Source organism: Sinocyclocheilus rhinocerous, unplaced genomic scaffold (genome assembly GCF_001515625.1).
Source record: "Sinocyclocheilus rhinocerous isolate Xijiao unplaced genomic scaffold, SAMN03320098_v1.1 scaffold499, whole genome shotgun sequence".
Lineage (NCBI taxonomy): Eukaryota > Metazoa > Chordata > Actinopteri > Cypriniformes > Cyprinidae > Sinocyclocheilus > Sinocyclocheilus rhinocerous.
In genome coordinates this window covers 1,859,568-1,887,389 of record NW_015637156.1, presented here as the reverse complement: position 1 = coordinate 1,887,389, position 27,822 = coordinate 1,859,568, and the positions used below count along the sequence as shown (strand labels likewise).

The window sequence follows — 27,822 nt, the reverse complement described above, 5'->3', positions numbered from 1 at the left end:
TCTCACAATAATAGTCCACAGAGTGACACAGTAGAGGCCCTATATCAGGACAGCCATGTGTGAGAGAGAAAGAGTTATAAGGCACAACATTGAATAAGAATATATATATAGACTGAGGTGCCCTTGAGCAAGGCACCGAACCCCCAACTGCTGGGCGCCGCAGCATAAATGGCTGCCCACTGCTCCGGGTGTGTGTGTTCACTGCTGTGTGTGTGCACTTTGGATGGGATAAATGCAGAGCACTAATTCAGAGTATGAGTCACCATACTTGGCCACATGTCACGTCACTTCACTTCATATAATCATTTAAATACAATAAGGGTAAGAAAAATATATAACAAAATATGTTGTAAAAATCATATTTTGCAGGGTTAACTATTAATTTCAGTGAGTACATAATTTAGGTTGTGTGGGTTTGCTGACAAAAACAATTATATTACACAATTTTAAAGTTTGGGGTCAATAAGATTTTGTTTTTGAAGAAATTAATACTTTAACTCAGCAAGAATGCATTGAACTGTTAAAAAAAGTAAATATATTTATAATTTTACAAAAGATTTGGATTTCAAATAAATGCTGTTCTTTCTATTCATTAAAAATCCAAAAAATGCATTTTGTTTTCCACAAAAATATCAAGCAGCACAACTGTTTTCAACATTGATAATAATGTGAAATGTTACTTGAGCAACAAATCAGTATATTAGAATTATTTCTGAAGGATCATGCAACACTGAAGACTGCTGCAAATTCAGCTCTGCCATCACAGAAAAAAAATAACTTTAAAATATATAAAAATAGAAAGTTAATGTTAAATAATGAAATATAGCACATAATACAGTATAGATAAAGCCAAATTAGTCACAATTTCCAGGTTAAAAAAAAAAATTAAGGTAGAGCACACTTGGACCATTCTAAAGTGTCACTGGGGTAAATGTGTTTTTTACCTGCGTGTGTCATTGGGTGGATATCCCTGTGCCACAGCTCCAGGTTCCCAGCTGTGTCTCCTCCAGGGGTCGAGCTGAGTCAGGTAACGAGTGGCAGGGGAGCGTAAGGTCACGACCGGTGGAGAGCAGTGAGGAGGTGAGAATGAGGAACAAACAGGACGAGGAGACGGAGGAGGAGTGCTCGACATCTGGGTGTAATGAGTTAGAGAACAAACAAATAATGCTAAATTATTGGCACATAATTGGCACACATATGGTTCTTTACTCAGACAGACATACATATGCACAAATTCATACCATGTCCATAAGGTCAGGCAGCTCCTCAGGGCCCATACTCAGATTATAGCTTCAATGCTCCCCCTACAGATCAAAATATGCCATTACTATTTCTGAAAAATGTGCTTGGGTAAATGGTTAAAAAAATAAAATCATAATAGAAGTTATATCCATTACATCTGTTACATATCCAAACCACCACTAAAGCATGGCTAAAGTCAAAATTATGTGTATAGCACTTTTCACAATACAAATAGTTTCAAAGCAGCTTTACACAAACTCATGATGTTAATCTTTATAATATCATAAGGATCGTTCCAAACCTGTTAAGTTTCTTTCTTCTGCTGAGTGTCTAAACAAAAGAAGATATTTTGAACAATGTGGGTAACCAAAAAGATGAAGGTAGCCATTGAAAAAAATACTATGTAAGTCATCGGCTACTGTCAACTTTTTGGTTGCTGTCACGAATCCTGTCCATGGACTTCCGTTCAATCACCACCAGAGGTCACCCAGTCTAGTCACAGTTGATCTTCCTGAGTCAAGTCTAGTCACAGTTGATCTATCTGAGTCGAGTCTAGACACAGTTGATCGTCATGAGTCAAATCGAGTCACAGTTTATCATGAGTCTGGTCAAGTCCCTAGGACTATTCTTGTGTCTTGCCCGCCATATACCTGTTTGCCACTGTTCGACCCTGCCTGTGTTTCTGACCTCCTCTGATGTTAATAAAGCTTGCATATGGATCCGCACGTCTCACGTCTTGTCAGCCCCATAACAGTTGCTCACATTGTTCAAAATATCATCTTTTGTGTTCAACAGAAGAAAGAAACTCATTTTTGGGTGAACTATCCCTTTAATGCTTTATAGCCACATTTAGCAGTTTCGAGCTGGGCGATAATATAGTTTATAGCTGATATTTTCTAAATAGCATATATCACTTTACGCAAGTATACTGTAAGTATGTGTATAAAGTTGGATAAACTAATTATCTGATTTTATACACACATCGTAAATGCCCAAGGAATGGTGCTGTAACCAAAAACACAGGTTGGTTGATTAAGTCATTTGATAGTTTATTTTTTACTTCTAAAAATATGTATATTGCTCAATTACTTTAATGTACTACTTTTTTATTTGTAGTGTTTTTAAAACTGTAGCATGACTACTTCAAATTATGAATAACTTTTCAGTTTCAAAGTAGCTTCCCCAACACTGATACCAGTGCATTATATGGTTGCTAAGGTTTGCAGATTAGTTTTTACCACATTGTTATCCGGTTTCTAAGGTGCGCTGGATGCTAGGTGGCTGCTTTCAAGCAAAAAGTCAAAGGAGCCCACCCTCAAGTCACTAGATATGACTCAGGTCTCTCATACAGTGTAACTCTATGCAGTTTTATCTGGTGTGTTTATCATCTGCCAGATGAAAATCTTTCCAGATGAAAGTCCGTTTTTGCCATAAGGTGCTTATCTAACTTGATGTGACCCTTAAAAATAACTATTATTGGTGTAACCTAACATAGTCAGGTTATTCAGTCATATAAAATATTTTTGACTTTCATAAAACCAGTTAATTAAATGTTACCAGTATTTCTAGCATATGTAACAACTTTTTTTGCAGTGTAAATAAGCCTGTTATCTGATATAATATCCCAATTCAGTTTACAACTGCAATAAAAGTCCAGCACATGAGAGAATTCATCCCATCATAAAAACTAGGCAATTTCACAATTCATAAAAAAGTGTGTCGCAACCTCAGTGTTACAGGGAGTTTATGGAAAGTTAGTGATGGGCTGGGAACAGCTTTAGTGAATGTTTTCACTCCAAGAGTCCGTTTAGCTCTCATTTTACCTCCCTCTTCCTTTCTTCCCCTCGGTCTCTATGGTTATCGCTTATTACATAACACTGTTTTGAAATCGTCTGGAGTGGTTCCACTTCCATCCTTTTCTTTATTCCTATTCTAATAGAAATGCATTGTGAAGCACACATATAAAACCATTTCCTCTCAAGTAAAATGGCTTCTGTCTCTTTCTAGTATTCCTGTTTGCAGCAAACATTAAATGTGAGTAATGCTCTGCAAATAATTTGTCCATGAATGCACACGTCACAAAGACACAGTCTGCCAACAGGCCGAGATTAGGCTGTTCCCACCTGTTCCACACCTTTGTGTGCAAGCATGTACAATGAGAGAACGTGAACGGATTGTGTAATGGAGAATGTAGAGGTTGCGACTGTAGCGATCGAAGAGGTCAAAGTTCATTGTTTTGTTTCCTAACAACAAAACTGTCATTGCGCTGTATATAATGCTTATCATACATGAATTTTTGTTCTTAAACACAGTATGTTTCTATTGTCTTATGCCATTTTTTAAAAAAGACATCCTGTCATTTATTTAAACTCATGTTGTACTAAATCAAAGGGCTGTATGTCCCAAACTTCAAAAAGGAAACAAAAGCACTATAAAAGGATCTTAAAAGTGGTCCATACAACTTGTGGACTATATTAAAGTCATAATTTACTGACAATCTTCTGGGCAGTTCCACTAAAACTGGAACACTGAGTCAATAAGTTCAACTCATGAACCAAATCAAGTCGATTCATGAACAAATCATTTGTATTTTGTGAAATGGATCAACTGATTCATTGAATGAAACATGTGATCTGATTCAAAAGATCTGATTCAAGACAACAGATGAAAATGTTAGTGGAAAATCTGGTTTATCCAGAATGCCTAAAGTTTTTTTTCTCCAGAACACGAGTCACAAATGTGACCCTGGACCACAAAACCAGTCTTAAGTCGCTTGAGTATATTTTTAGCAATAGCCAAAAATACATTGTATGGGTCAAAATTATCGATTTTTCTTTTAATCCAAAAATCATTAGGACATTAAGTAAAGATCATGTTCCATGAAAATATTTTGTAAATTTCCTACCGTAAATATATCAAAACTTAATTTTTGATTAGTAATATGCATTGCTAAGAACTTCATTTGGACAACTTTAAAGGCGATTTTCTCAATATTTTGATTTTTTTTTGCACCCTCAAGTTCCAGATTTTCAAGTTCCAGATGTATCTCGGCCAAATATTGTCCTATGTCCTACTGTATTAATGGAAAGCTTATTTATTCAGCTTTCAGATGATGTATAAATCTCAATTTCGAAAAATTTACCCATATGACTGGTTTTGTGGTCCAGGGTCACAAATATGCAAAGACAAAATCACTGTATAATTACATTTGTCATAGGAACAAATACACATTTATTAATACAAATAATGGAAATAATGGTTTTGATATTTTGGCTGCTAAATTTTCACCGTTGGCAGGTGTGGTATTATTTTGGACTCTGTGTACATCTGCTCGACACAGATGTCATACCTTTTAAAATTCCACAAGATCATCACAAGATTACTGATAATACCATAATCACATTATGTCACCATGAAGGCAGTCAGCGCTTTTTTCCACCAGACACACGAGAACAGCAACTTTCTGTCTTTTATACACCCTCCGACCCCTCCTTCTTAGTGTTTCACTCCTCCACCGCTCCTGGGCCTCTTTTCCAGTCCTCTCGCTGATACATGTACTCTTTCTTGCATACATTCACCCCTCTTGCACCTACTCTCTCTATCTCCGCCCTAACTTTAGAGCAGGGCTGTCCAAACTCGGTCCTGGAGGGCCGGCGTCCTGCAGAGTTTAGCTCCAACCCTAATTAAACACACCTGAACCAGCTAATCAAGCTCTTACTAGGCATAGAAACTTCCAGTCAGGTGTGTTGAGGCAAGTTGGAGCTAAACTCTGCAGGACACCGGCCCTCCAGGACCGAGTTTGGACAACCCTGCTTTAGAGTCTAGCCCCAAACAATGGATAGATCAAATTACCTCCTGATTCATTGCTCAACAGAGGCGTGGAAGTGGACGGTGGATTTTTATTGAACTTATCTGATGTCTTTAAAGGTGGCGTGTGTGATTTCTGCACTGCTAACACTGCAATGGCATGGCTGAAAGAATAATGGCTGTTTTCAGTCAGGTTTCCTGAACACTTTAGTCCATCTGCAATTGGTCAAATAAACAAATAGTCTGCCTCAATTACCACTGGTCATGCCCACGTTGCGGCACTGGTTGAATGCTTTTATCTTATATTGCTAACCATTATAAATTTAGATGTAATTAGGGCTGTGGGGATTTGACGACAAAAACAGTTGGCTATATTATACAATTTTTTATTATAAGATTTTTTTTATTATAAGATTACATTTTTTAAGAAATTAACTTATTCAGAAAGGATGCTTTAATTTGATAAAAAAACACAAAAATTATCCTGAACAAAATTATCACAGTTTGCTCAAAAATATTAAGCAAGCAGCACAACTGTTTTCACCATTGATAATAAAAATGTTTCTTATAAATATTAGAATGATTTCTGAAGGATCATGTGACACTGAAGACTGGAGTAATGGCTGCTGAAAATTGAGCTTTGCCATCACAAAAATAAATTACATGAAATAACTCTTAGAATTTGTTTAATATAAATTTAATAATTTATTTCACAATATTTACTGCAATTTTGATTTAATGCAGCCTTGTATGACTATGAGAGACTTTTTAAAAACATTTTTAAAAATATTTTACCATCTCGGACCCCAAACATTTGAATAAGAGTGTATAATATCTCTCAAGTCACTTTATTTATATTTAGATTGTTTCAAAGCAATTTTGCAGTATTATACTATATTTTCATTTTAAGTTACTTCATTATCACTTCATTATGTTTAATTTATTTAAAAATAGTTGGCACCGATAGCCTTGTAGGCAGCGCTGACATGTAGCGCTGTTGCGCTTCGGGCGTCCCGAGTTCGAGTCCCAGCTTGTGGACCTTTACCAATCCCGTCCCCCCTCTCTCACTCCCATTTTGCTTCCTGTCATTATACTATCCTATCGAAATAAAGGCATAAAATGGCAAAAATAAATCTGTAAAAAGACATAATAAAAATAATAATAATTATTATTATTAGAAGAAGATACATTATTTCATGTTAGTAGTATTGTTGACAAATGACCTTAAGTTCAAAAGTAAGAAACCTACATGCAAAATAAAACCTGCATCTAATAAAACAAAGCATGTATTGTTCATTACTCTCTAAGAATCACGCAACATTTTGTTGTGATGGCTGAAAGGCAGCAACTTTCTTTCCAAGCTTTCTTTTAAATGTCCTGTGATTTTCTTACAGCCTATGTTTTGATATTCCCCTCCCTTCTTTCATAATCTACTGATGTCATGTTCACACCGGGTCCCACTCCCAAAGAGCAAACATGCCGGACAATAGGAGAAAGTACAGTGTACAATGAGTCAGGGTGAACTACAGGTCGGCAGCTGCGTGCGAGTGTGTATACATTCGCATGTGTTAGTGTGTGTGGTGATTGCAGGTGCATCACTGGCACACTGCATTCAGTTCATGACTCACCCGATAGCTGTCACCATTAACAACTGGATTAGCATCCAAAACAGAGGCAAATGCACTTTTGACATTTCAGTGGAGCCTCTGAATTGTACTGCAGAACTCATTTTGTGATCTGGGCCATCAAAGAAGCCAATGCACCTTACAATTTAAAGTGACAGTTCACCAGGAAAATTCAAACTGCAAATTTGTACTCACTCATTTTGTTTTAAACCTGTATGACTTTTTTTATTGTGAAAGAAATATGTTTTTAAGAATGTTCACACTGCTCTATTTTAAAGGGATAGTCCACCCAAAAATTACATTTCTCTCATCATTTATTCACCCTCGTGTCATTGCAAACCTCTATTGTTTATATTAAAGAAAGTATTAATTAAAGGGATAGTCCAGCCAAAAATAAAAAAACTAACCCTCATGTCATTCCAAACCCATATGACTTTCTTTCTTCCGTGGAATACAAAAGATATGAAGAATGTTGGTAATCAAGCAGTTTCAGGTTTTGTTTAGTTTCGTTTATATGAAAGTCAATGGGATCAAGATGTTTGGTCACCAACATTCTTTAAAATATCTTCTTGTGTGTTACACAGAAAAAAGGAAGTCATACAATTTTGGAAAGACATGAGGTTGAGTAAATAACAGAATTTTCATTTTTGGGTAAACTATATCCTTTTAAATACACATCTTTAATATAAACAATAGTGGGCAAAATAGTTTAGAAGAACCTTGTTTCTTTCATTTTCCTTGTGCCCTCTCACTTCCAAGATGTCTACCCCCCTCACCACCTTGTGTGCTGTCAGTCACCAAAGTGACTATAAACATGCCCTCCACCCCCTCCCGTTTGTCACCCCAATTCTATTTATCCCCTCTTCCTTTTCTTATTCGCTGTGAAGAAGGCCGCATGAATTCTCAGAGGGGGGTTCTGACTAACAAAGAACTCTTTAGCATGCTGAATAGCTCTTACTAATGACTAGATCTCTGTTTGCCGAGGTTAAGAGGTTTCCTGTTACGGCAGACTTTGATCAACTCAAGATTAACCGATGAAAAGCACTTCAAGTTCTCAAATATATACAGTAGATCATATTTACATAATCTGAAAAATCATTGTAAAATCATTAGACCAAGAAACTCTATAAGGTCAAAAGATCAAAAGCAATGACACTTGAATGCAGGGAATGACCTCGCTTCAAAAGCTTCTTTGTAAGAAATCAATGCATTTGCAATCAGATCAACTGTTCCTGACAATCTCAGGTCTGATCTTTAGGTCAGCAAAATGAAATGGAACTGATTTAAAGTTAGAAAGTTCCTATAAGCATTCCCATCATATCTGCAGCATGAAATAATGAGATATTCCTTGTTTACGACACATTGACTTCTATGGTACTTCCCGCCACGTAATGACGCAGTTAACAACAACAACTGTGCCGTCAACACACTTCAGACTCAGGCCACACACATTCACTGGGATCGCTGACCTCTGTTTAATGTTTTCCTATTTTGTTATTGCCATATATGCCATTTCATTGCTATCTATAGGTCAGTATCAGTATTTTTATTTATTTATTAAAAATAAATAATAATAATAATAGTAAACTGTAAAAATAAATAATTTTAATAAATACAAATATTTAAATTAATTATTACAATATAAATAACATTTATCAAAAAATAATTTAGTATTTTATAGGCTATATATGAACACTCATTTAAGATTCCTATGTATTATTTAATGCTATATAAACAGACCCATGTTTGTCTCTTTGATGTTATACATGGGTCAAAGACGAAAAAGGGTTTAAGCATAAAAACAGTAAGTGTAATACTGCTTTAAATTGTTGTTGTTTTTCCCAAAAAAAATTTAAAAGCTTTCGGTTTAATTTAATTGCAATTTTGTTTTTGTTTTTTCCGAGCAAAAAATAAATATCATACATTTTTCCCTGATTTACAGAAGACACCCCCTAAAATGTCATTCAGTGAAACATTCTTGTCAGGCATATTTACAACAAAAACATTTTAAAAATTTGCCACTATGCTAGGTTTTGCCCATTTGTCAGTAAGAATTTTTTACTCATTTAAAACACAATAAAATGTAAGATGCTCCCTTATTCTTTTATATATTTTAATATGTACAAGTCAGAATAAGTATGTTGTTTGAATTTTTACATAAATATTGTGTTACACTGGATGACAATGTAACATTATTTCAACCAAATTTTAACATTTTATTCTCCAAAAACTTATTTGAAACCTTAAAAGTAGACACTTTACTTACATTTAATGTGCTTTCTATGGACATAAAATCACTTTTGTAAATTTATTTTGATGCGGACATCTTAACGCCTTTGACCCACATTCATCTGTCACTTTCCCCATCTCCACTGCAAAAAGATCCAGATCCTACTTAGTATGATCTTTTCTGGGCCAGTTTCACCCCTAACCTCTGCTTTCCCTGGTTCTATCCTCTTTGCTCATTCTCTCTCCATGAAGTCATGTTTTTAAACAGAACTCCATAGGTAAGAAAACCAGCAGGCCCTCACAAAGGTCTCAGGTAGCACAGAGGCCCCTGGAGATTACAGATATAGGGCCAGACACAAAGAGCTTTCTCTCGCACACTCAGTTACACATTCTCAACATCCAAATAGCATTTCCTGCCCTTAATCCTTTTCTTTACTCTTAACTGCTGTCTTTGTTTACAGAATGAATACAGAACCGGTAACGCACACACACGAACACGCACAATTAAGTATTTAACAACATAAGGGATGATTAAACATTTTAATATTTTGAATTTTTTAATGACTCTTTTAAAAAAAAAAACACTGTATAATGCAGGAAATGTACATTTTCTTGTCCGTTTAATGACCTTAGAAAGTCGTTGAACAAGTAATGGCACTTGTTAAAAGACTTAACGGTGTTAGATAGGCCTAACATCTTTCTTTTTCCCTTCATTTCTTTTCATATCCCATACAATCTCAATGTGTGTTCCCACTTAATAAAAACAGTGTGTAATAACTTTTAGTAACTTACCTGTCCGCTGTGATGTTCTGTTTATATTCGATCCTAACGTCTTTCTGTCAATTTCATCCAGACAGACGCTCCTCGAGGTTTACTTTGTCTTCAAAAACATTTAAAATCCTCTTCATCTTATCTGAGCGGCGTAGACCAGATGGTTTCCGAGACGTTTTCACTCATGACATTACCGGACAAACTCCGGTAAAGTACATCATCATGCGCTCGTTCTCCGGGAATTACTGCGCTCGCTCTCGCGGCCTCTGCTCTGACCAGCGCCGTCGCCACGCCCACATTGCCGACGACACCACAGGCCCAGGTGTTCTTCTGTGGGACTGCATTTATGGCCATATCATTTAGACAACACATTCCACGTGTGTGTTTAAGACAGTGAAGGAAAATTAGTTCTTGCTAATGGGGTTAATAAAGAATATCTATCTAATAATTGGTCAGTAATCGAGCTTATGTCAGGGTTCATACACTGTTTGACCAATTAATTTTCCTGACTTTTTCAAACAATTGTGAAGAGCTACATACGTTTATTATTGTTGTTTTTGTTATTTTGTCAGTTGATTTTCCTGCTCTGGACATCACACTTTTGAAATTCCCTGACATTTCCAGGCTTTCCATGATGATTGTAAACCAAAATGTGATGTGTTAAAAGAAAATTGATCAGACATATTAAAGGACAAACTGCTTTTAATTTACACCAAGCAGTATCAAACAAACCAAGGACACACATTAAACTAACAAATTGTATAGGAAAAACCGCATGCACTAAATTGCTTAATTTTTTTCATAACTAAGACAATAGTATCAAATTATATATAAAAAAAAAACACACACCAAATAATTGTTCACAAATACACAGACGCAAATGAGACACACAAATGCTGCATAAGAAAACTCGATACAAAGACTCGTTCAGAAGAAATCTCACTCACTAATCTGACATGCTGCATTTAAAAACATAAATAAACATAAAAAACCAACAACAAAAAATGGTACTGATACAAACAGTGGTCTGTTGACATATTTGATACATTAAATTGTGATTTTAGGCCTACATAATATTACAGGAATTACAACCCTCAGGCAAATGTTACATAACAGAAGACACAGCAACATTCTTGCAAGTCAGGTATGGTACACAAAATATATCATGACAACAATATATAATATTAATTTGTGCGATATTCACATTACAAGTTCTATAGGCAAGAGTGTAAGAGGGTAAGATGTTGTAATGTCTGGATAATGGAAGACTTCTCAAACTAAACAGTGATTTTAAATCTACAAGGAAGACCAGTATCCTTTGAAAAAGACTAGTTTAACTTAATATAGTTTCTTGAGACTCTGAAAGTAAAGGCAATTACTGTCTAGAATAATTCAAGCAGCATTTCATAAAGCTCAACACTGCATGACACCATTCAAGTACATTCAAAGTGGCTCTTCACATGAAATCTCTGTTGATTAAACTCGATGAGGAAAGTCAATAAGTTGTAAAACTGTTAACTGCTTTACATGTCAAAAATGATTTATAACAGCCTTATATATCTGTCATAAATGAATACCATTGTTGTTCAGAGATGACCATAATGAAGATGCCTACTAGATATTAAACTCGCACTCTTTTAATATTTCAACTATTATTCAGCGATACAGGAAAAAGGCAACTGGTTCAGTCTCACTATGGTATCAATAAAGGGAATAAGGTTTGGCCTCTGGTAGTCTAATTCAGGACAGAACATGTATTGGTCTAGATCAAGTTTTTGAGAAAATATGTATTTTAAGGCACTCAGCCCAAAAGTCCTCCCTTATAATTTGGTTTGCTTGTTTTTCTTGAAGTACATTAAACTATGACCCCATTTACACCTGGTTTTAAGATCCGTTTTGGCTGTTTTAATCACAAGTTGTCAGTACTGAATGGGGTTCAAAATGTTTCATGATCGGTTCACTCAAACCACATTCAGTAGTCAGAAATGCATGTGACCGTGTTGCATTTGTAGTGTAATGTAAAAAGACTGCCTACTCAGTGTATTTCTAAATAATCTGCATTTTTTTTTATTATTTATTTTAAATTTGAACATTTTGAACTGACAAAGTGATGTATATTGTCAGAGACCTTCCTTTGAACTCCTATTACAAGCTGCTAAAATGTATTTGAGCTAGATGTTAGTACCGAGTATAAACGAGGCTTTAATATATTAGAATAAAATATTTAAACACTACCGTTCAAAAACTTTGGGGTTGGTCAAATGTTTTAATCTCTCTAATCTTTCAGCATCCAGTTCTCCAGTCTTCAGTGCATGATCCTTCAGAAATCATTCTAATATGCTGATTTGTTGCTCATTAAACATCAATATTGAAAACAGTTGTGTACTGTTTTTGTAGAAAGAATAGCATTTATTTGAAATTGATTTTTTTTGTAACAATATAAATGTCTTTACTATCACTTTTGATCAGTCTAACGCATCCTTGCTGAATGAAAGTATTCATTTCTTTAAAAGAAAAAAACCTGCCCAAACGTTTGAACAGTAGTGTATATATAGCATGTATATATCCCACTGAAATAAATCTGGAAAAAAAAAAACCTATTAGTTTAAGGAAAACTTAATGTTGTAGGAACATCCTTCAAGACACCTGACCCTCCTGTCAACAGCACTTCAGGTAGAAGCATCACACTCATTCTATCAGAGGTAGAACTCTATGAACACGCTTGCATATTAGCATTGAAAACCACAATGATCTCTTGGCCCCATCCCTCTTTCAGATGTGGTCATCCACTGTAACTGGATAAGATGCTGGTGGTTGGGCAATTGCATGCACTGAGGTTCAAGGCCTTTGGATAGGGAAAGATTGTGGCTTGTTTCTGCCCCTGTTGGCAGTACAAAGTACTGCAGGTTGAATGAGCGCTGCTGCTTCATTACAGGGAGATGCTTGTGGTTTGTGACTCCCTCTACCGATCAGATTTATGAACTGCTACTAAGACGTCTGCGTAAGAGAGAGGCAGGTTTTGTGCCGGTGTCCTCCTGATCGCTCTCACAGTCTCTCTGATTGGGAAAAAAAGGGGAAAGTAAAGAAGCATTGCATTATTTATAACAATTAAGCACCTTTACCATGTACTTCTCATTATGTGTTTTTCAAGAGATTCTTACCAGTTCTTGTTGCTCCGGACCGTGGGCCTTACACAGTAACTGCAGTCGACAAAACCGATTACAAGCTGAAACCATGTTAAAGGACATCTGTGTGGTGAGAAAAACAACTAGTTAGGAATTAGTTAAGAAATATTACAGCCTATCTGTACAAAATATTAATCACAATCCAGACAGAAAAAGAGCAACAAAAGGGCATCATGACAGAGTAAATTGTAATAATGTAATTGTAATAACAGAGTAATAATGACTCAGTGTTTCTACTGAACAGCAGGTGTCTCTCTTTACTCATAGGTCTGTTAGTTTAGAGAAGTGAGTCATTTGAGTCAGCTAAGGTAGTGTTAGCAACCGGTTCAGACACTTAAAGGAACAGTTTAGTCATTTGTGTTGCTTTTTTTTAGAGTCCTGTGTCACAACTTGGAAACATGAAAAAAAAAAAATCTATGTTCAAATTCTTGCAAAGGAATAAATAACAGATTTTTGGGTGAACTATCCCTCTAAGAGACAGTGAAGAGCTTGTATCATCACATTATATCAAAACTGCTGCCGATTAAATGTAAAAAGGCACTGAATGCAGAAATGAGAGGCCGATATGACAGAAACAGCAAAACTAGATGTTCATTAATACTATAGGAGGGACAGAGAATGACTGAGGGAGACAAAAATACATAAAAGACAAAGTATGCAGTGAGACACACAGGTAGTGACAGAAAAAGTTGGTCTGTGGGTAACGACAGTCTACACACTCCAGCCAATAGCAGGTTTCTCTGACCAACCTTCCATTTCCTCCTCGCGTTGAACTTCTTAAAGTTCTTCATGTTGATGGAGGAGCGGTTCCTCTTGGCTATTTGAGTTCTATTGAGAGGCTAAAAGAGAAATGGATGTGGAAAACAGTTACTGAAATGATCAAGGTAAAATGAAAAATAATTACGTCATAAAATGTAATATGAGGAAACGGGTGAGTTCACGCATCTCACCTTAATCCAGGGGTGAACGAGACACTCTTCTGCCGTCATTCTTTCACTAAATACAAACGCACAAAAGCAGTATACAAATATTTAACCCTTATAAATTATTCATTAGGCAAAAGTTAGATTAGACCGTTAAAGATCAAATTAAAATAGCAGCTTGAATCTGAAATACAGTTTATATTATTCCCTCAAAGCAGAGCAATCGGGGAATCTTTCAATCTTTGAAGAAAATATATTTTTAAAAAGTGTATTAATACATTAAAATGTATAAACAAAAGAATGAATAAATATTCTTTTTAAATGTTTTGGGAAACTTTCGCCTACTCAAAACCAATTTATAATCCCAATTATTCTAATATAATTAATCTGATTATTGCTACCTCTGGTCTTTAACTAGTAGTTTCTGGATGAAATCTTTAGCCATGTTGCTGGTTTGGCTGAAGTAGTGAGGCTCAAACTCATAGTTCATTGCCATGATGTTCCTCAGCGTCTCTTCATCCGTCTCGCCTTGGAACGGTGACAGACCGCTCAAACTGATGGCATAAATATACATGAATAAGAAATAATATAAAAAAATAAAATACAAGAGTTTCTACATATATTTTTACTGCAATATCTCTTCACAGTAATCTAGGATACAAAAAAATATGTTAGCATTTAAAAAATATGCACACCACCATTAAGATTAACTGCTTTATCCCTGTGTGAAGATAAAGGCTATTACTAGTCAGTCTGTTGGTTATCTACTCCATATCTGGTGTACTTCATTTCTGACATGACTGATCTCATCCCACAGGACCTGACCTATATAAATATAAACCTGAAAAAGCACATTGCTTGTCAAACGGGGAGGCTTTATTTCAGAGGTAATTTAAGTCCTAGTTAAAATCTGAATATTTGGAGCAGCACTTTGGGTTGCAGACTGATTCTTAAAGGATTTGACTGTCAGGAGTGTTATCATATGATTAATAACAATGGAAGATTACTTACAGAATGTAGGTAATGACACCAATGCTCCTGAAAAACATCACAAGAACATGTGAATCTTAAAACTGGTATATAGAATTCTAAGCAATTTAACATGCAAAAAAAAATAAAAAATAATAAACGACTGTAAACTATTTTAGACCATTTTTAAATACTATATTTGATATATTATTAAAAAAAATCTATTTATTAAAATTAATATATAATTCCAAAATATAATTCATAAGGTTAACATTTTGATATAGAAATACACATTTATTTATTTAACACATTATTTTATCCAAAGTGACTCGCTTAAACTTTCACATTTTCATCAGTGTTCTCTGGAAATCTAACCCATGACCTCTGCTTCGTTCGTGCCATGCAGTCCCAGCTGGGCTTCAGGAACGAATAAGATGTAAACCGAACACGTGTTATGCTAACATTATGCTAACCAGACATGAGTTGCTGTCTTTGGCGCAGCAGATGATAGCTACTGCTTTTTGTCAAAAGCCAAACTAGTTTGCCTTCTGACAATGTTTCGCACTTGACATCCATATTCAGTTGCATATTATGAAGTAAAAATACATACACGCTGAGACAGATGCACACAGTTGGGGATGTCGGAGAAAGACAAATCAAGTCTGAACATGCCTGTAAACTCCTTTATGCACTCTAACACTATATTTCCATGTATGTATGAGTGTTTGTGTTGCTAATTTAACTTGGTAAGACTTACCACATATCTGCTGCTGTACTGAGAGGCTCGTAGTTGATAATCTCAGGGGCTGAAACAGATGGAGAGAAACAAAGGCTTTTGTCAAGTAAAAATAAAAATCTCCTTGTTGGCTCTCATTAATTCTTCAGCATTGTTTCAGTTGCAGCAGTGCGCTGAACTCATTTTATTGCATTAATCAAACGTTTCAGAAAGCTTTGGCCAGACAGAAGCAGACATATTTGAGAAGTCAAACTGACAAAATGACACCATTAAGTGCATTCTTTGAGACCAGCAGCACATGTTCACGTCCTCACATGAACCACAGTAGATTGTGCCCTGTTCCCCACTGAGTTTCATACGAACAAAGCTTCACTTTACTTCACTTTGACACAAACCCAGAAGGGGTTTAAAATAGCTGACTAGCAAACAAACTAGGCATGAAGGTCATTTATTTGACTGAAAACCACACAAAGAAATAGTTTAAACAAACAAACAAACAAACAAAAAATGCTTTCATAACATATTCACCCTCATGACTTTTGAACACAAAATGTTTGGAACAATATGAGGGTGAGTAAATGAGTAAATTTTATTTTTTGGGTTAACTATCCCTTTAAAGTGGACAAGCCTGTTCGTCTATCAAATGAAAATGTGTTTTAAATGACAAAGTGGTGGTGATAGTTTAATTATTGTGGACTTTGGCAGCTAAAAAGGTTCATCTAAAAGTAGGGCTGATTTAGGAACTGGAGTGTTACTGAAATCACAATTCAGCCAGATGTGCTTAGAAAAACACTTAAGCTCTAGTTGTTCACAAAGGACATCCTCATGATAAGTAAAGTGCTAGTCACTTTGAACAAGAGGGTCTGCTTAATATCAAGTAGCATACTACTTCTGCCTAGTCTCATGGAGAAATACTACATGGTTTGTCTAATACCCTTATTTAATATTCACATTTACATTTATTCAGCAAGGTACAACTATATTTAAAGGAAATAATTTATATCTTAATCTTTTTTATATCTTAATAATTTATGGGAAATATTTATATCTCATAACAACTAGTAAAATGATTTCGTATTGATATCATTATCATTTACTATCATATTATTAATCTATTTATTAAATGTATTTATTTTTATTTGATGAATACATTATTTATAATTTATTATTTAATATTCATATTATGCATTTTTTTAAATTGTAGATAAAGACGAGTATTTACATCTCACAACAACTAGTAAAAACATTATTTTTGCTATTATTATTTTAAAATTACATTATTTTATTTATTTAATATATTGTTATAATTTATAATTTAATATTTATATTATGTATACTTTTACTGTTCAAATGATTGGACTATTTAGTATTGTGTCCAAAATCAGAATTAAAACTAATTCTGTTTTGGATTAAAAATGATCCTTATTGGTATTGCTTGTAAAAAATTATATTGGTCTCTAGTTTAGTTTCTACACAGTTTCAGGCCACACGGACAAAATATGTGTGCATCTGCTTTCTGTCAAGGTCAGTATTTAAAAGAATACTGATAAGTGTAGCCGGATAGTGTGTGTGTGTCACATTTCACTATGTTTCCTTTAGTTTAAAGGAATTGATGAGCTGTTAAATGACTCAAGGACATTTCTGCAGTACATCAGCAGTGACATTACATCTGTGATCTCACAATAGTTATTTCTGTTCCTGTCCACTCAATTTTCAGATGAACTTACGCAGCTCTGCCATTTCATCAGTTAGTCTCCATGGAGACAGCTAGAAATAAAAATTGTGCATATTGCCAAAGGCAGGAGCATAATGCATGCAGAGACAGAAGCAGGTGTAGAGTCAAACACACACTCAAGCAGATGCAGAATCAACATGCGCACACACACTTCACAAAACATACTGTACACAGGTATGTAAATACAGGCACTATTATTATCAGTCAGTGAATATAAAAGCATACACTCAACTGTTGACACATTTATTGTTAGCTGATTAAATAATAACAAAACCGGTTTAACAATACAGAAATTTGAAGGTAACTCTATCGCCCCCTTGAGTACGGAGGTTTGTTACCACCACGAATGAACGTTAAAGGGATAGTTCACCCAAAAAATTTAAATTCTGTCATTAATTACTCACCCTCATGTAGTTCTAAACCCATAAGACGTTTGTTCATCTTTGGAACACAAATTAAAATATTTATTTTACGAGCAGAGGAATGCACAAGCATATGTCGTGGTACTCTTGTGAATGTCGGTGGAAACTAACACGGAAGAGAAGAAATTGTTACATAAAGTCTTTATTTTTGTTTTATTTGCGCTCTCGGATTTCATTAAAAATATATTTTGTGTCTTACGGGTTTGGAACGAGTAATTCATGACAGAATTTACATTTTTGTGTGAACTGTCCCTTTAAGTATACAATACCGTCAATAAGATTTTATATTTTGACAGAAATTATAACTTTTATTCAGCAAGGATGCATTAAATTGATCAAAGTGACAGTGTAAAGACTTTCATACTGTCACAAACCTATTTGAAATTCATTCTATTCTTTTGAACTTTTTATTCATCAAAGAATTCTGAAAAAAATGTATCATGTTTTTCACAAAAATATTAAGCAGTATAACTGTTTATAACATTGTTGATAATAAGAAATGTTTCTTGAGCAGCAAATAAACATATCGAAATTTTAAAATAGATTTAATAGAAACGGTTCCTTAAAATTGGAAAAAATATTTCACAATAACACAGTTTTTACTGTATTTTGGATGAAATTAATGCAGCCTTGGTTGAGCATGAAAAAAGTTTTATCTTCTTAAATTCCGACCTCAATAGTAGAGTATATCACATGCTTGTGGTATTGGACAAGCATTCAGGTCTGCATTTGCATATTTGCGTAGGTTTATGGCCTTTAAATTAACACATTCACTTGAACTCAAAACCACACAGACTGAACCACTCACCAATATACTGAGGGGTTCCACCTAAACTCTTATACTCTTCTCCTTGAATGAAGCGATGAGCCATGCCGAAATCAATGATCTTGATGTCTGGATTGGGAGCGCGTTTGTCCGACAACATGATATTTTCCGGCTGAAGAACAAGAAGGAAGATAAGAACATGCTTTTTGCCTTATACACAACACAGGTTTATTTATTTTTATTGTAAATTATGTGTTTAGTTTATTAGGTTGTTTACATAAGTAACCTGAGACGATCTTTTTTATGCTCAAACAGCAACATTACAGACTAACTAAAGTTGAAAAAGTGAAAAAGCATAATAGGACCCCTTTAAACCTGTATTGAAATTCATCTAACCCTAACCAAGGTATTTTTCTACACAGATTTTTAGGTCAGTAAAATACTGGTAAGGTTTCTTTCAGAAGCTCAGTGAGGTTTGATGACACAGATATAAATAAATATTACAGATATTTAAATATATAATAAATGTAGTGGATTTAAGGGATTTTCACAATGTGAACGCAATCGAAATATTTGTCAGAATAAATATTGTTGTGTTCGAAGTGTCAAATTTATTTTGGTCAGAGGTGACAGCTTGGGTGAGAAAGGTACACAGTCCACTTCCTCATTACCATTTTGAAATCTTTATAGGAAGTGTCATGTTTGCTACACAGAGTAAAAATTAACTTTCAAAGGTCATTTGAAACTGTGCATGCGGTTAATTGGTTCGGTTTTCTGACTTAGATGGAGGCTAGCATAAAAATGGGCTTCCTGCCTACCTTCAGGTCAAAATGGGCAACGTTTTTTTGGTGCATGTAGCTGACACCTTCCAGAATCTGCTTCATGAACTCAATGGCTTCCGTCTCTGTGAGGTTTTCTTTCTCAGCGATGAAATCAAAGAGCTCGCCACCCTTTATGCTATATACAAAAAAGGTAAGATCGACATGAAAGAAGAATGAACCATAGAACAATGAAAAACTCTTATTCTCATGTAATGCAATTTTTTTCAATTTAAATACAGTATTTAAATAGTAAAGTGCAACTGTAATTAAATTGAATTAATGCTGATTTTAATAAAAAAAAACTGCAATGTGAATTTGGGAGTAAAATATGTTAAATTGTCATGAAAAAAATTATAATTTAAAAAGAGGCCACGCAAAATATATTTTATATTTTTTACTTTTTATTTTTAGGTGAAATACGATGGACATTTCACATGGTGATATTAATTATTTGATAACTTTCTGTTATTTTCAATATAGAATCATCCTTCCTTTATTGAACACAATCTCTCAACACCTTAATTCAGGTGTGTTTACGCCATATTTTTTTATGTACTGTATTTAAAAAAAACAAAAAAACAAACACATGCTCACAGCTCAATGATGAGGACCAACTCTGCCCTGCTCTCAAAAACATCTTTGAGAGCCATGATGTTTTGATGCTGAAGGCTCTGTAGGATCTCCACCTCCTTCTCCACACTCTTCCTCTCCAGGCCCAGCCTGCTTCCGGCACCTTTCTTCAGCTTCAGGAACTTCCCCGCCCACAGAACACCAGTGGCCCGTTCCCGCACCTCACGCACCTGCCCGAAGTGACCACTAGGATGGCAACAGACAGAATGAATGGAGATATGTGTTAAGAAGATAAGAACTAGGTAGTTATTCAACTGTGTTCCTAAAAAGGGTCAAAACCGATAATCATATATACAGTACAATGAATGTATAGTGAACCTATTGTATAATGTACATAGTAAGAATTTTGTATATATGGCACTGTAAATTATTTTAATTTTCACTTTTTTATTTGTCAATTTATTTTAGATTCTTTATTTTCTTTATTTACAGTTTTTCATGTAGTTTCATTTTAATGTAATAATTAAGCAATAGAACCACATTAAAAAAGAAAAAAAAAGAACCTTAATTCATTAGTTTTGTGTTTGAACATTTACAAAATGGATATTTTGGAAATGTTGCCATGTTAATACAAAAATATTCTTTGAAGTGCCTTTAAAATACTATTTAAATACCAATATATATGAAAATTATCATATTGTTTTTATATTATATTATTGTTAGATCAATATTTTGGTATTTGGTATTTTGGTATACACAGCCATTCAGAATCTGGGGTTGGTAAGAGTTTTTAATGTTTTTGAAAAACCTCTCTTATGCTAACGTAATCCGAGCAAAAATACAGTAAAAACAGTGTATACAATTATTATAATTTAACTTTTTTTTCTTTCAATATTTTAAAATGTAATTTATTCCTATGATGGCAAAGCTGAATTTTCAGCATCATTACTCTAGTCTTTAGTGTGACATGATCCTTCAGAAATCATTCTAATATGCTGATTTTCTCAATAAACATTTAATTATGATATGCTTTTTTCAGGATTCTTCACTGAATAGAAAGCTCAAAAGACGTTGTTACGTTTTTTGTAACAACGTAAATTTTTTTTGCTGTTTTACTGTCTATTTAATGGATCCATGCTGAATTAAAGTACACATTTCTTTAAAAAAAGAACAACAATCTCAATGATCCAAACTTTTGGACAATAGTATATACCATGATACTGTCATCTGATACATCTTTTTTTTTAAGTAAAGAGAATAAGACAGACAATAAACAGCTGTGCATCTCTTTACCTTCCCAAAACATTTCCAATCTCATAAAGATCTTCAACATTATCCAGCTTGAAGACAGCCATGCTGCTGTCTCTCGGTCTCTTCAGTGTCCTCTGTCTGTCAGTGTCCAAAGGCAAGCTACTGTATAGTTCTCATACTGGAGTTAGCATTAGGTCCACACCTATAAAACACAGGATGGTAGTAAGTGGCCTATTTCTCTAAACAAACAGAAAACATTTCTTTCAGAATTTAACTAAACTTGTATGATCATTTACATTAAATAAGCATTTCATGACTTTAAAGGCTGCTCTGACAGCACAACTATACTAGCTGGGAACAGAAAAGGAGAGATATCTGGAAATCATTTATGAGTCCCCAAAGGGTAAACATCTGGAATCCAAACCCATCTGATACGCCAGAACTACATACATGAGAAAGAATGTTGCACTAAATGCTCTGGCAATTTAAGCAGATGTAAACAAGACAGTCCTTTAAACTTCAGCCAAGTGTGGACAAACCATTAGGTCACAATTTGCAACATAGAGCATGAATATAGTGTGGAAAACTGCCCAGACCTCAGTTACCCTTCCATGATTATATTAATGCATTCTTAAATAATGAGTCCATTCCCCACACTGAGGTGTGGTGTAATTAGTTTTCAATGGCTTACACAGTTTGTCACTGTGAGAGGAAGAAATGAGAAAATGAATGAGGAGGAGTTGGGAGGAGAAAGATTATTTATGGAGTGACAAGACAAAAAAAAATATCTGTTTGCCTGTCTCCCCATATAATCTATCATTTATCCATTTCAGAGGAGAAAATGTGAGATATAAATCTAAATGGTGTGATATTGAAGGTGGATTATTTCACATTGCATTGCAATCAATGTAAATAATGTAAATGTGCTGTGAATGTGGAAAATATGGAATGTGAGCGCAACTGCAAATGGCAGTTTATCTGATTTGAATACAAGCTGGACAAATCTCTGCAGGTGAGCAAACACTAATTCAAAACTAAAAAAAAAACATGTAGACTCTCTCTCATAGACTAAGCATCGCTATTATTATTTCTTTTATTTTAATAAACTCTAGATCTGAAGTAGCAAATTTCACACTTGACAACCACCCTGATCACACTAGCAACAACCCTAGAAATGCCCTAGAAACATTGCCTGAACATACTTACAACCATACAACAAAGTAGTGTTGTCATGGTACCAAAATACCAGCGAAAATCCATGGTCCTCGGTACCAATTTCGGTACCAAAGCAAAACACAAAAACATGCTAATTAAAAAATGTGACTATACTTTCATTTAATCCAAACTGTGTACATATTTAATTTTAAAGGGCTTTTGAAAACCTTCTAGAGTTATTCAGCCAAGAATAACAACTAAGTTAGCTAAAAAAATTTGTAAAAAAAGCCCAGAATTGCTTTTCTGACTGATATGACACAAACAATATTAATAATTTGTACATTCACTAACATGCATATTTTAGATTCACAATTCATTTAAAAGCCTCTGGTGTGTAAAAATAGTAAATATCATCATGTCCTCCTGTTTTTTTACCCTAATAAAAGTTATAGGAGCATTAAATAGTTAATAAAGAAACTTCATTCTAATGCTCATTATATTAGCGTTAGCCGCGCTTATGCTAACGATTAACTACTCTAATAACAGCGTTTATTTCATCTGTGTTTCCCACAGACTTGCACTCTATTTGTGGCGGCATATATATGCAAATTCATTCTCTGCCAGCAGGAGGCGCTTGTAGAGCGGGAGAGATAGAGGTTTCCCCAGTAAGGGCTGTAATCAAATAAGCGCTACGCTCACAAACGCTGCTCAGGCATTACAGGCAAGATGAAAGTCTTTAAAGTGTTTTGTTTAGTTTGGTGTGTTTCCTCCTTTTGATGTCGCCATGTATCAGTGCTGTTATGAAGAGAGTGCATCTGCGCACCTTTCGAATAGCACATCAAGAACCGGGTTGACCAGGTACTCGGTACCACCGCTACTTAAAAAAACCTGGTACCGTAACGTTTTCATTTTTTTAGTACCAACTTGGTACCGAAGTGCCGGGTCTTTTGACAACACTACAACAAAGCCCTGGAAACAACAATCAAGAACACCCTAACGATGCCCTAGCAACAACCCAAAATGCCCTAGCAACGAACCAAAATATCCTTGCAACCATATAGCACTGCCCTGACAAACAAAGAGCACCCTAGCAACCATCTGGGCTATCCTAACAACCATATAGAAATGCACCTGCAATGCCCAAGCAACCATCCATAATACCCTAACAACCATATAGCAACGCCCCTACAACAAGCCTTAATAATGCCATAGCAACAACCCAGAACACCCTAGCAACCATTTAGAGGACCCTAGCGACGACAAATTAATCCCCTGGCAATAAATAAAATCATGCTAGTAGGGATATGCCGGTATCAAATTTTCATGTTGCGATTAATTGCTAATGCTTTTATCACGGTATGCGGTATTATCACGATATTGAAATGTAGTTTTAAAAAAAAGTGCTGTCATAATACAGTATAAGGGGTTTAAAGATGGCAATATACGGTGAAAATTCTTATTTGGGTCATATTCCAAGATGTAGACTAGAATCTGTGATTGCGAAGTACAGTAAATATCCCCACCGGTGCGGTGACTGACTGCCACACATACTCTTCAGAACATTAGATTCATCCTCGCTGGAGCCGTGCCGACTCACAACCCACGCAAGCTAGATAATTCCACACACAGCTGCAATTCCAGGTTTTCAAACAGAGATGGCGACAAAGAGGCAAAACTTACGGACTGCAGCTTTAATGTTCTCACAACAACAAAAGCACAGAGCACCCTAGCTACAATATAGCCCTAGCAACCACAAAAACACCCTAGCAACCACCTAGCAATGCCCTAGCAACCCAAACACCCTAGCAACCACCTAGCAATGCCCAAACAACTAGAACACCCTAGCAACCACCCATCAATGCCTAAGCAACCACACAGAACACATTCTAACAACTACATAGCAATGCCCTAGCAACCAGAACACCCTAGCAACCACACAGAACACATTCTAACAACCACATAGCAATGCCCTAGAAACCAGAACACCCTAGCAACCACCCAGCAATGCCTAAACAACCACACAGAACACATTCTAACAGAGAACACCCTAAAAACCATATAGCAATGCCTAAGCAACCATATAGAAATGCCCTCGCTACAACCCAGAGCACCTTAGCTACAATACAGCCCTAGCAACAACAAAAAATACCCTAGCAACCACTCCAAACACCATAGCAACCACATAGCAATTCCCTTGCAACCTCCCTGAAATGCCAAAGCAACAAACCAAAACACCCTAGCAACCATATAGCAATGGCAACAACCAAGAACACCTTAGCAATACCCTAGCAACCATATAACGACACCCTAGCAAGCAGCTATCTAACACCGTGGCTGTTAGTTTCACACAGAAACGAACCAAACACGTTTTCTTTAGAAAAATTAATTCAAGTGTTTTTAATCAGTCTAACAGTGTCTGGAATAGCCAGTCAGCCAATCAGAGCTCAGTGCTTGGAAGCCGAAAGAGAAAAAACAATCAAGGGACTCAGGGAGTATCTTTTGAAAATAGTTATTTTACATAACACAGATACAATCAAACATTTGTATCTAGAAGACACATGCCACACGCACATGCAATCACAACACACATCTCGTGCTCCAGAATCCATCTGCATTGCTCTGTGATGATAAAGACAACAGCACATATTTCTGTGTGCCAAACTGAAGTTGACAGAGCACACTGGATATTCAAAGTGTATAGAGCGCATGTCGGTTGCGTTGTTTAAAGTACACATCAACTGTGTTTAGAGGGAAAGGAACAGAGATGGAAAGCCTGCATTGATCAAGAGTTCTTTTCCAACATGTCACCTAGGCCTGGATGATATAGCTAAAAAATGTATCAACGATATAATGTTTCATATAGTTCGGTATCTATAATTATTGACATTTTTATAACCTTTTTTAAAACAAAGAGCAATCGAAATTTTTTTTTACATTTAACAACTGTATTTTTAAATGAACTCAATTTCTTGAGACAAACAACAAATATTTTTTTGTTTTACCAGTCAAACACAAAATACAAATTTTACAAATATCTAATTTCTAATGTTTTATATGCAGATTAAATAGGTTAAAACTTTGGCTTGTTTCCCGAGGCCACAGGAGGGCGCAATGAGCAAAATAATGCAGCACATTAAATTGTCACTGCAAGGAAATAACTGTCTATAAAAAAATCTGCATTACGTCTAAATTAACTCATATAAATCAAATATAATTTCGTAAATGGCATAAACAATTATGAACAAAACAGCATCACGTATTTATGCATTGCTTAATACAAAGAGCCGAATCGCCCATTACGCAGATTGCATTTAAAAACATACGAGACGCAGTAAAAAAGGAATAAACCTCCACAAATTCGTGACGTGTTTTCTAAAAGTTTAAACTGTTTTAACTTTGCATGGCTTTCTATACATCTCTTGTGTGAGACGCGAGTGCAGCAGTCATATTTGTCCGTCTAGAAAATGCGCTGAATATGTTAGCTACTTTATTTTGTAAACTCAGCTGAGTCAAATGTGTGACTGCGCCTGCGGGTTTAAGTGAGTGAGCTCTGAAATTTGAGCGTGAGCTTGCTTCCATTCCCTTCTGTATAAGATCAAAGAAAGAACTTAAAGAGCAATTCCAAAACCTGAAAACTTCCTGCTGAATCTAGGATCAGATCTTCAGCCATAAAACGCCCAAAATAATGATCACATCCTTGATTAAGATCAAAGTCCCAGCGCTACAGATTCAGAACAACATAAATGAGGAAAACAATGAGGGAGAAAAATGGATGGTAAGAAAATCATGGGGAAAGAATGTCTAAGAATGGACAAGACCAATATATATATATATATATATATGCAAAAGTCTCTAAGTACGTCTGACGTTTTTCTTTAAAATTAACATTTCTTTCTGGCTTTTATGTATAGGTTTCTATGTGTACTTCTGAATGGGTTGAGGCTGGGATTTAGCGCATGTGAAGTGAAAGTACTTGATGAACATATAGCCTACTATGTGTGGAGAGCATTCACTCAGTATCGTTATCTCATTTTTGACCAAGATGGCTTTTAGAGGCTTTTGCATTGTAATATATATATATTGCAAACCGCCACAGCAAACACATATAACCCACTATTTAAACTCAGCTTCACTTTATGCGCGCGCGCGCGCACACACACACACATACATACACATACATACACACACACACACAAAATGTATAATGTATAATATGTAATGACATACAGTAGGCTATAGCCTACCTTGCTTACCTAAACTGTAAAATGGTAATGTGCAAAATTTCTGCTTGATCGAACTTTTAATCCCAATATAACCTGAAGGCTGAATAAGTAATGTTAAAACACAGCTTTGACTTGAATAAAACCAGTTAATCTGATGTTATCATATAAATCACATGTTGGGTTACCTGACAACTTGTTTTACAATGTGAGGAAAAACTTACACATGCAATCAGTAACGCCTACTTTCCAATGCAGCTTTCAGCTAAATCTATGCGCTCTAAACCAAATATGGACAAAGAAACTTGCATTTCTTGTTTTTTGAAAAACCCTAAATCCAGAAGAAAGAGCGGGTCTAATTGTTTACCCTCAGGGCCTGGGAGGGTTACTAGCCAGAACCTGGTACATCTGGTGCTAAGCACCTATCACTAACTAGTTATGCAACAATCTGTGTTTCTTGGTTATTTCATTAATAAAGTCTGTGGCTGTCAACTGCCAGTTTTGAAACTCGCACAAGGTTTTTACACTGCAGGAGTCTTGAGAAATTTGCAGTCTGTGAGCAAAGCAAATGTGAATAAAAGTGACCGTTTAAACCGCCAGTTTTTTGCTTTTGTTCCGTTTTGCTTTGGTCTGACAATAACAGAAAATTTCACATGAAATGAAACGAAATCGCATAAAAAATAAAAAAATACAGTATAACCAAATCGAACGTCTCCTGTCGACTCTGTTCAGAACACGACCGCAACCTGCGTGTGGAAACTTGTTCGTGTCTCATTCTCGCGCGTCGTGTCTGTTTGATATTAATTCCACTGCGAGTATTTCTGAGCTCCGCACCTAGGAAGCCCCAAAGTGTCACGATCACGATGCAACGATTAAATTAGTGTACATTTCCTTGTATTATTAACTTCTATCATGCACTGCGACATATGTTCACAATTTATTTTCTCTTATCCCCCTGCTTTCATATAGAAGAGCCTATTCCATGTCAAATCCCCTGTAACCTTAAGAATTGGTTGAATTATGGGACGTACCTGGAATAGATCCGTCATGAAGCCGCGTCGTGTCTGTTTGACGGACGGTATTTCCTCCGGAGCTCCGCTCGCTGTGGACGCGCTAGTACTGAAATGAGGAAACGCTCATGTTGACCATGTCAGTGCAGTGCCGGCATGTGGCAAGCCATTTTAACACTAGAGGAGAGCGGGGCACAAAGTAACACTTTTTGACTTTCTCAGTTTGTGTAAATCCACATGGGGTTCAGAATATATATTTTTTTTATCCACAGTAATTTTACACTTGTCTAGTACAAATATGTCGCTTTGTTTCATAATTACAGTGTATAAGTTTTTCTTTATTTACCCTCAAAAAATGGAAGTGAAATGTGACAACATGTCCAGT

At 35.5% G+C, this 27,822-nt stretch overlaps 2 protein-coding genes across 2 annotated transcripts in view; both read right to left on the bottom strand.

Moving 5' to 3' along the window:
• arhgef2a (Rho guanine nucleotide exchange factor (GEF) 2a) overlaps window positions 1-9,957 on the bottom strand; it is a 49,865-nt gene extending 39,908 nt beyond the window's left edge. Inside the window, exons 1-3 of the mRNA XM_016563650.1 lie at window positions 9,696-9,957; window positions 1,242-1,304; window positions 945-1,132 (exon numbers count right to left, since the gene is read on the bottom strand). Of these exons, the coding sequence (XP_016419136.1) occupies window positions 945-1,132; window positions 1,242-1,277 (224 nt within the window). The 5' untranslated portion in view covers window positions 1,278-1,304; window positions 9,696-9,957. The remainder of the gene's footprint in view (window positions 1-944; window positions 1,133-1,241; window positions 1,305-9,695) is intronic.
• A 2,244-nt stretch (window positions 9,958-12,201) lies between these two features.
• On the bottom strand, window positions 12,202-27,588 carry LOC107748765 (death-associated protein kinase 2). The gene is made up of 12 exons (XM_016563705.1): window positions 27,459-27,588; window positions 21,095-21,254; window positions 19,826-20,047; window positions 19,229-19,367; window positions 18,453-18,582; window positions 15,509-15,557; window positions 14,794-14,820; window positions 14,184-14,336; window positions 13,810-13,855; window positions 13,609-13,698; window positions 12,836-12,922; window positions 12,202-12,730 (listed from the first exon to the last, which is right to left on the bottom strand). The coding sequence occupies exons 2-12, from the start codon at window positions 21,154-21,156 to the stop codon at window positions 12,650-12,652; spliced, it is 1,086 nt and encodes a 361-aa protein (XP_016419191.1). The 5' UTR covers window positions 21,157-21,254; window positions 27,459-27,588; the 3' UTR covers window positions 12,202-12,649.
• Between the last annotated feature and the right edge of the window lie 234 nt (window positions 27,589-27,822).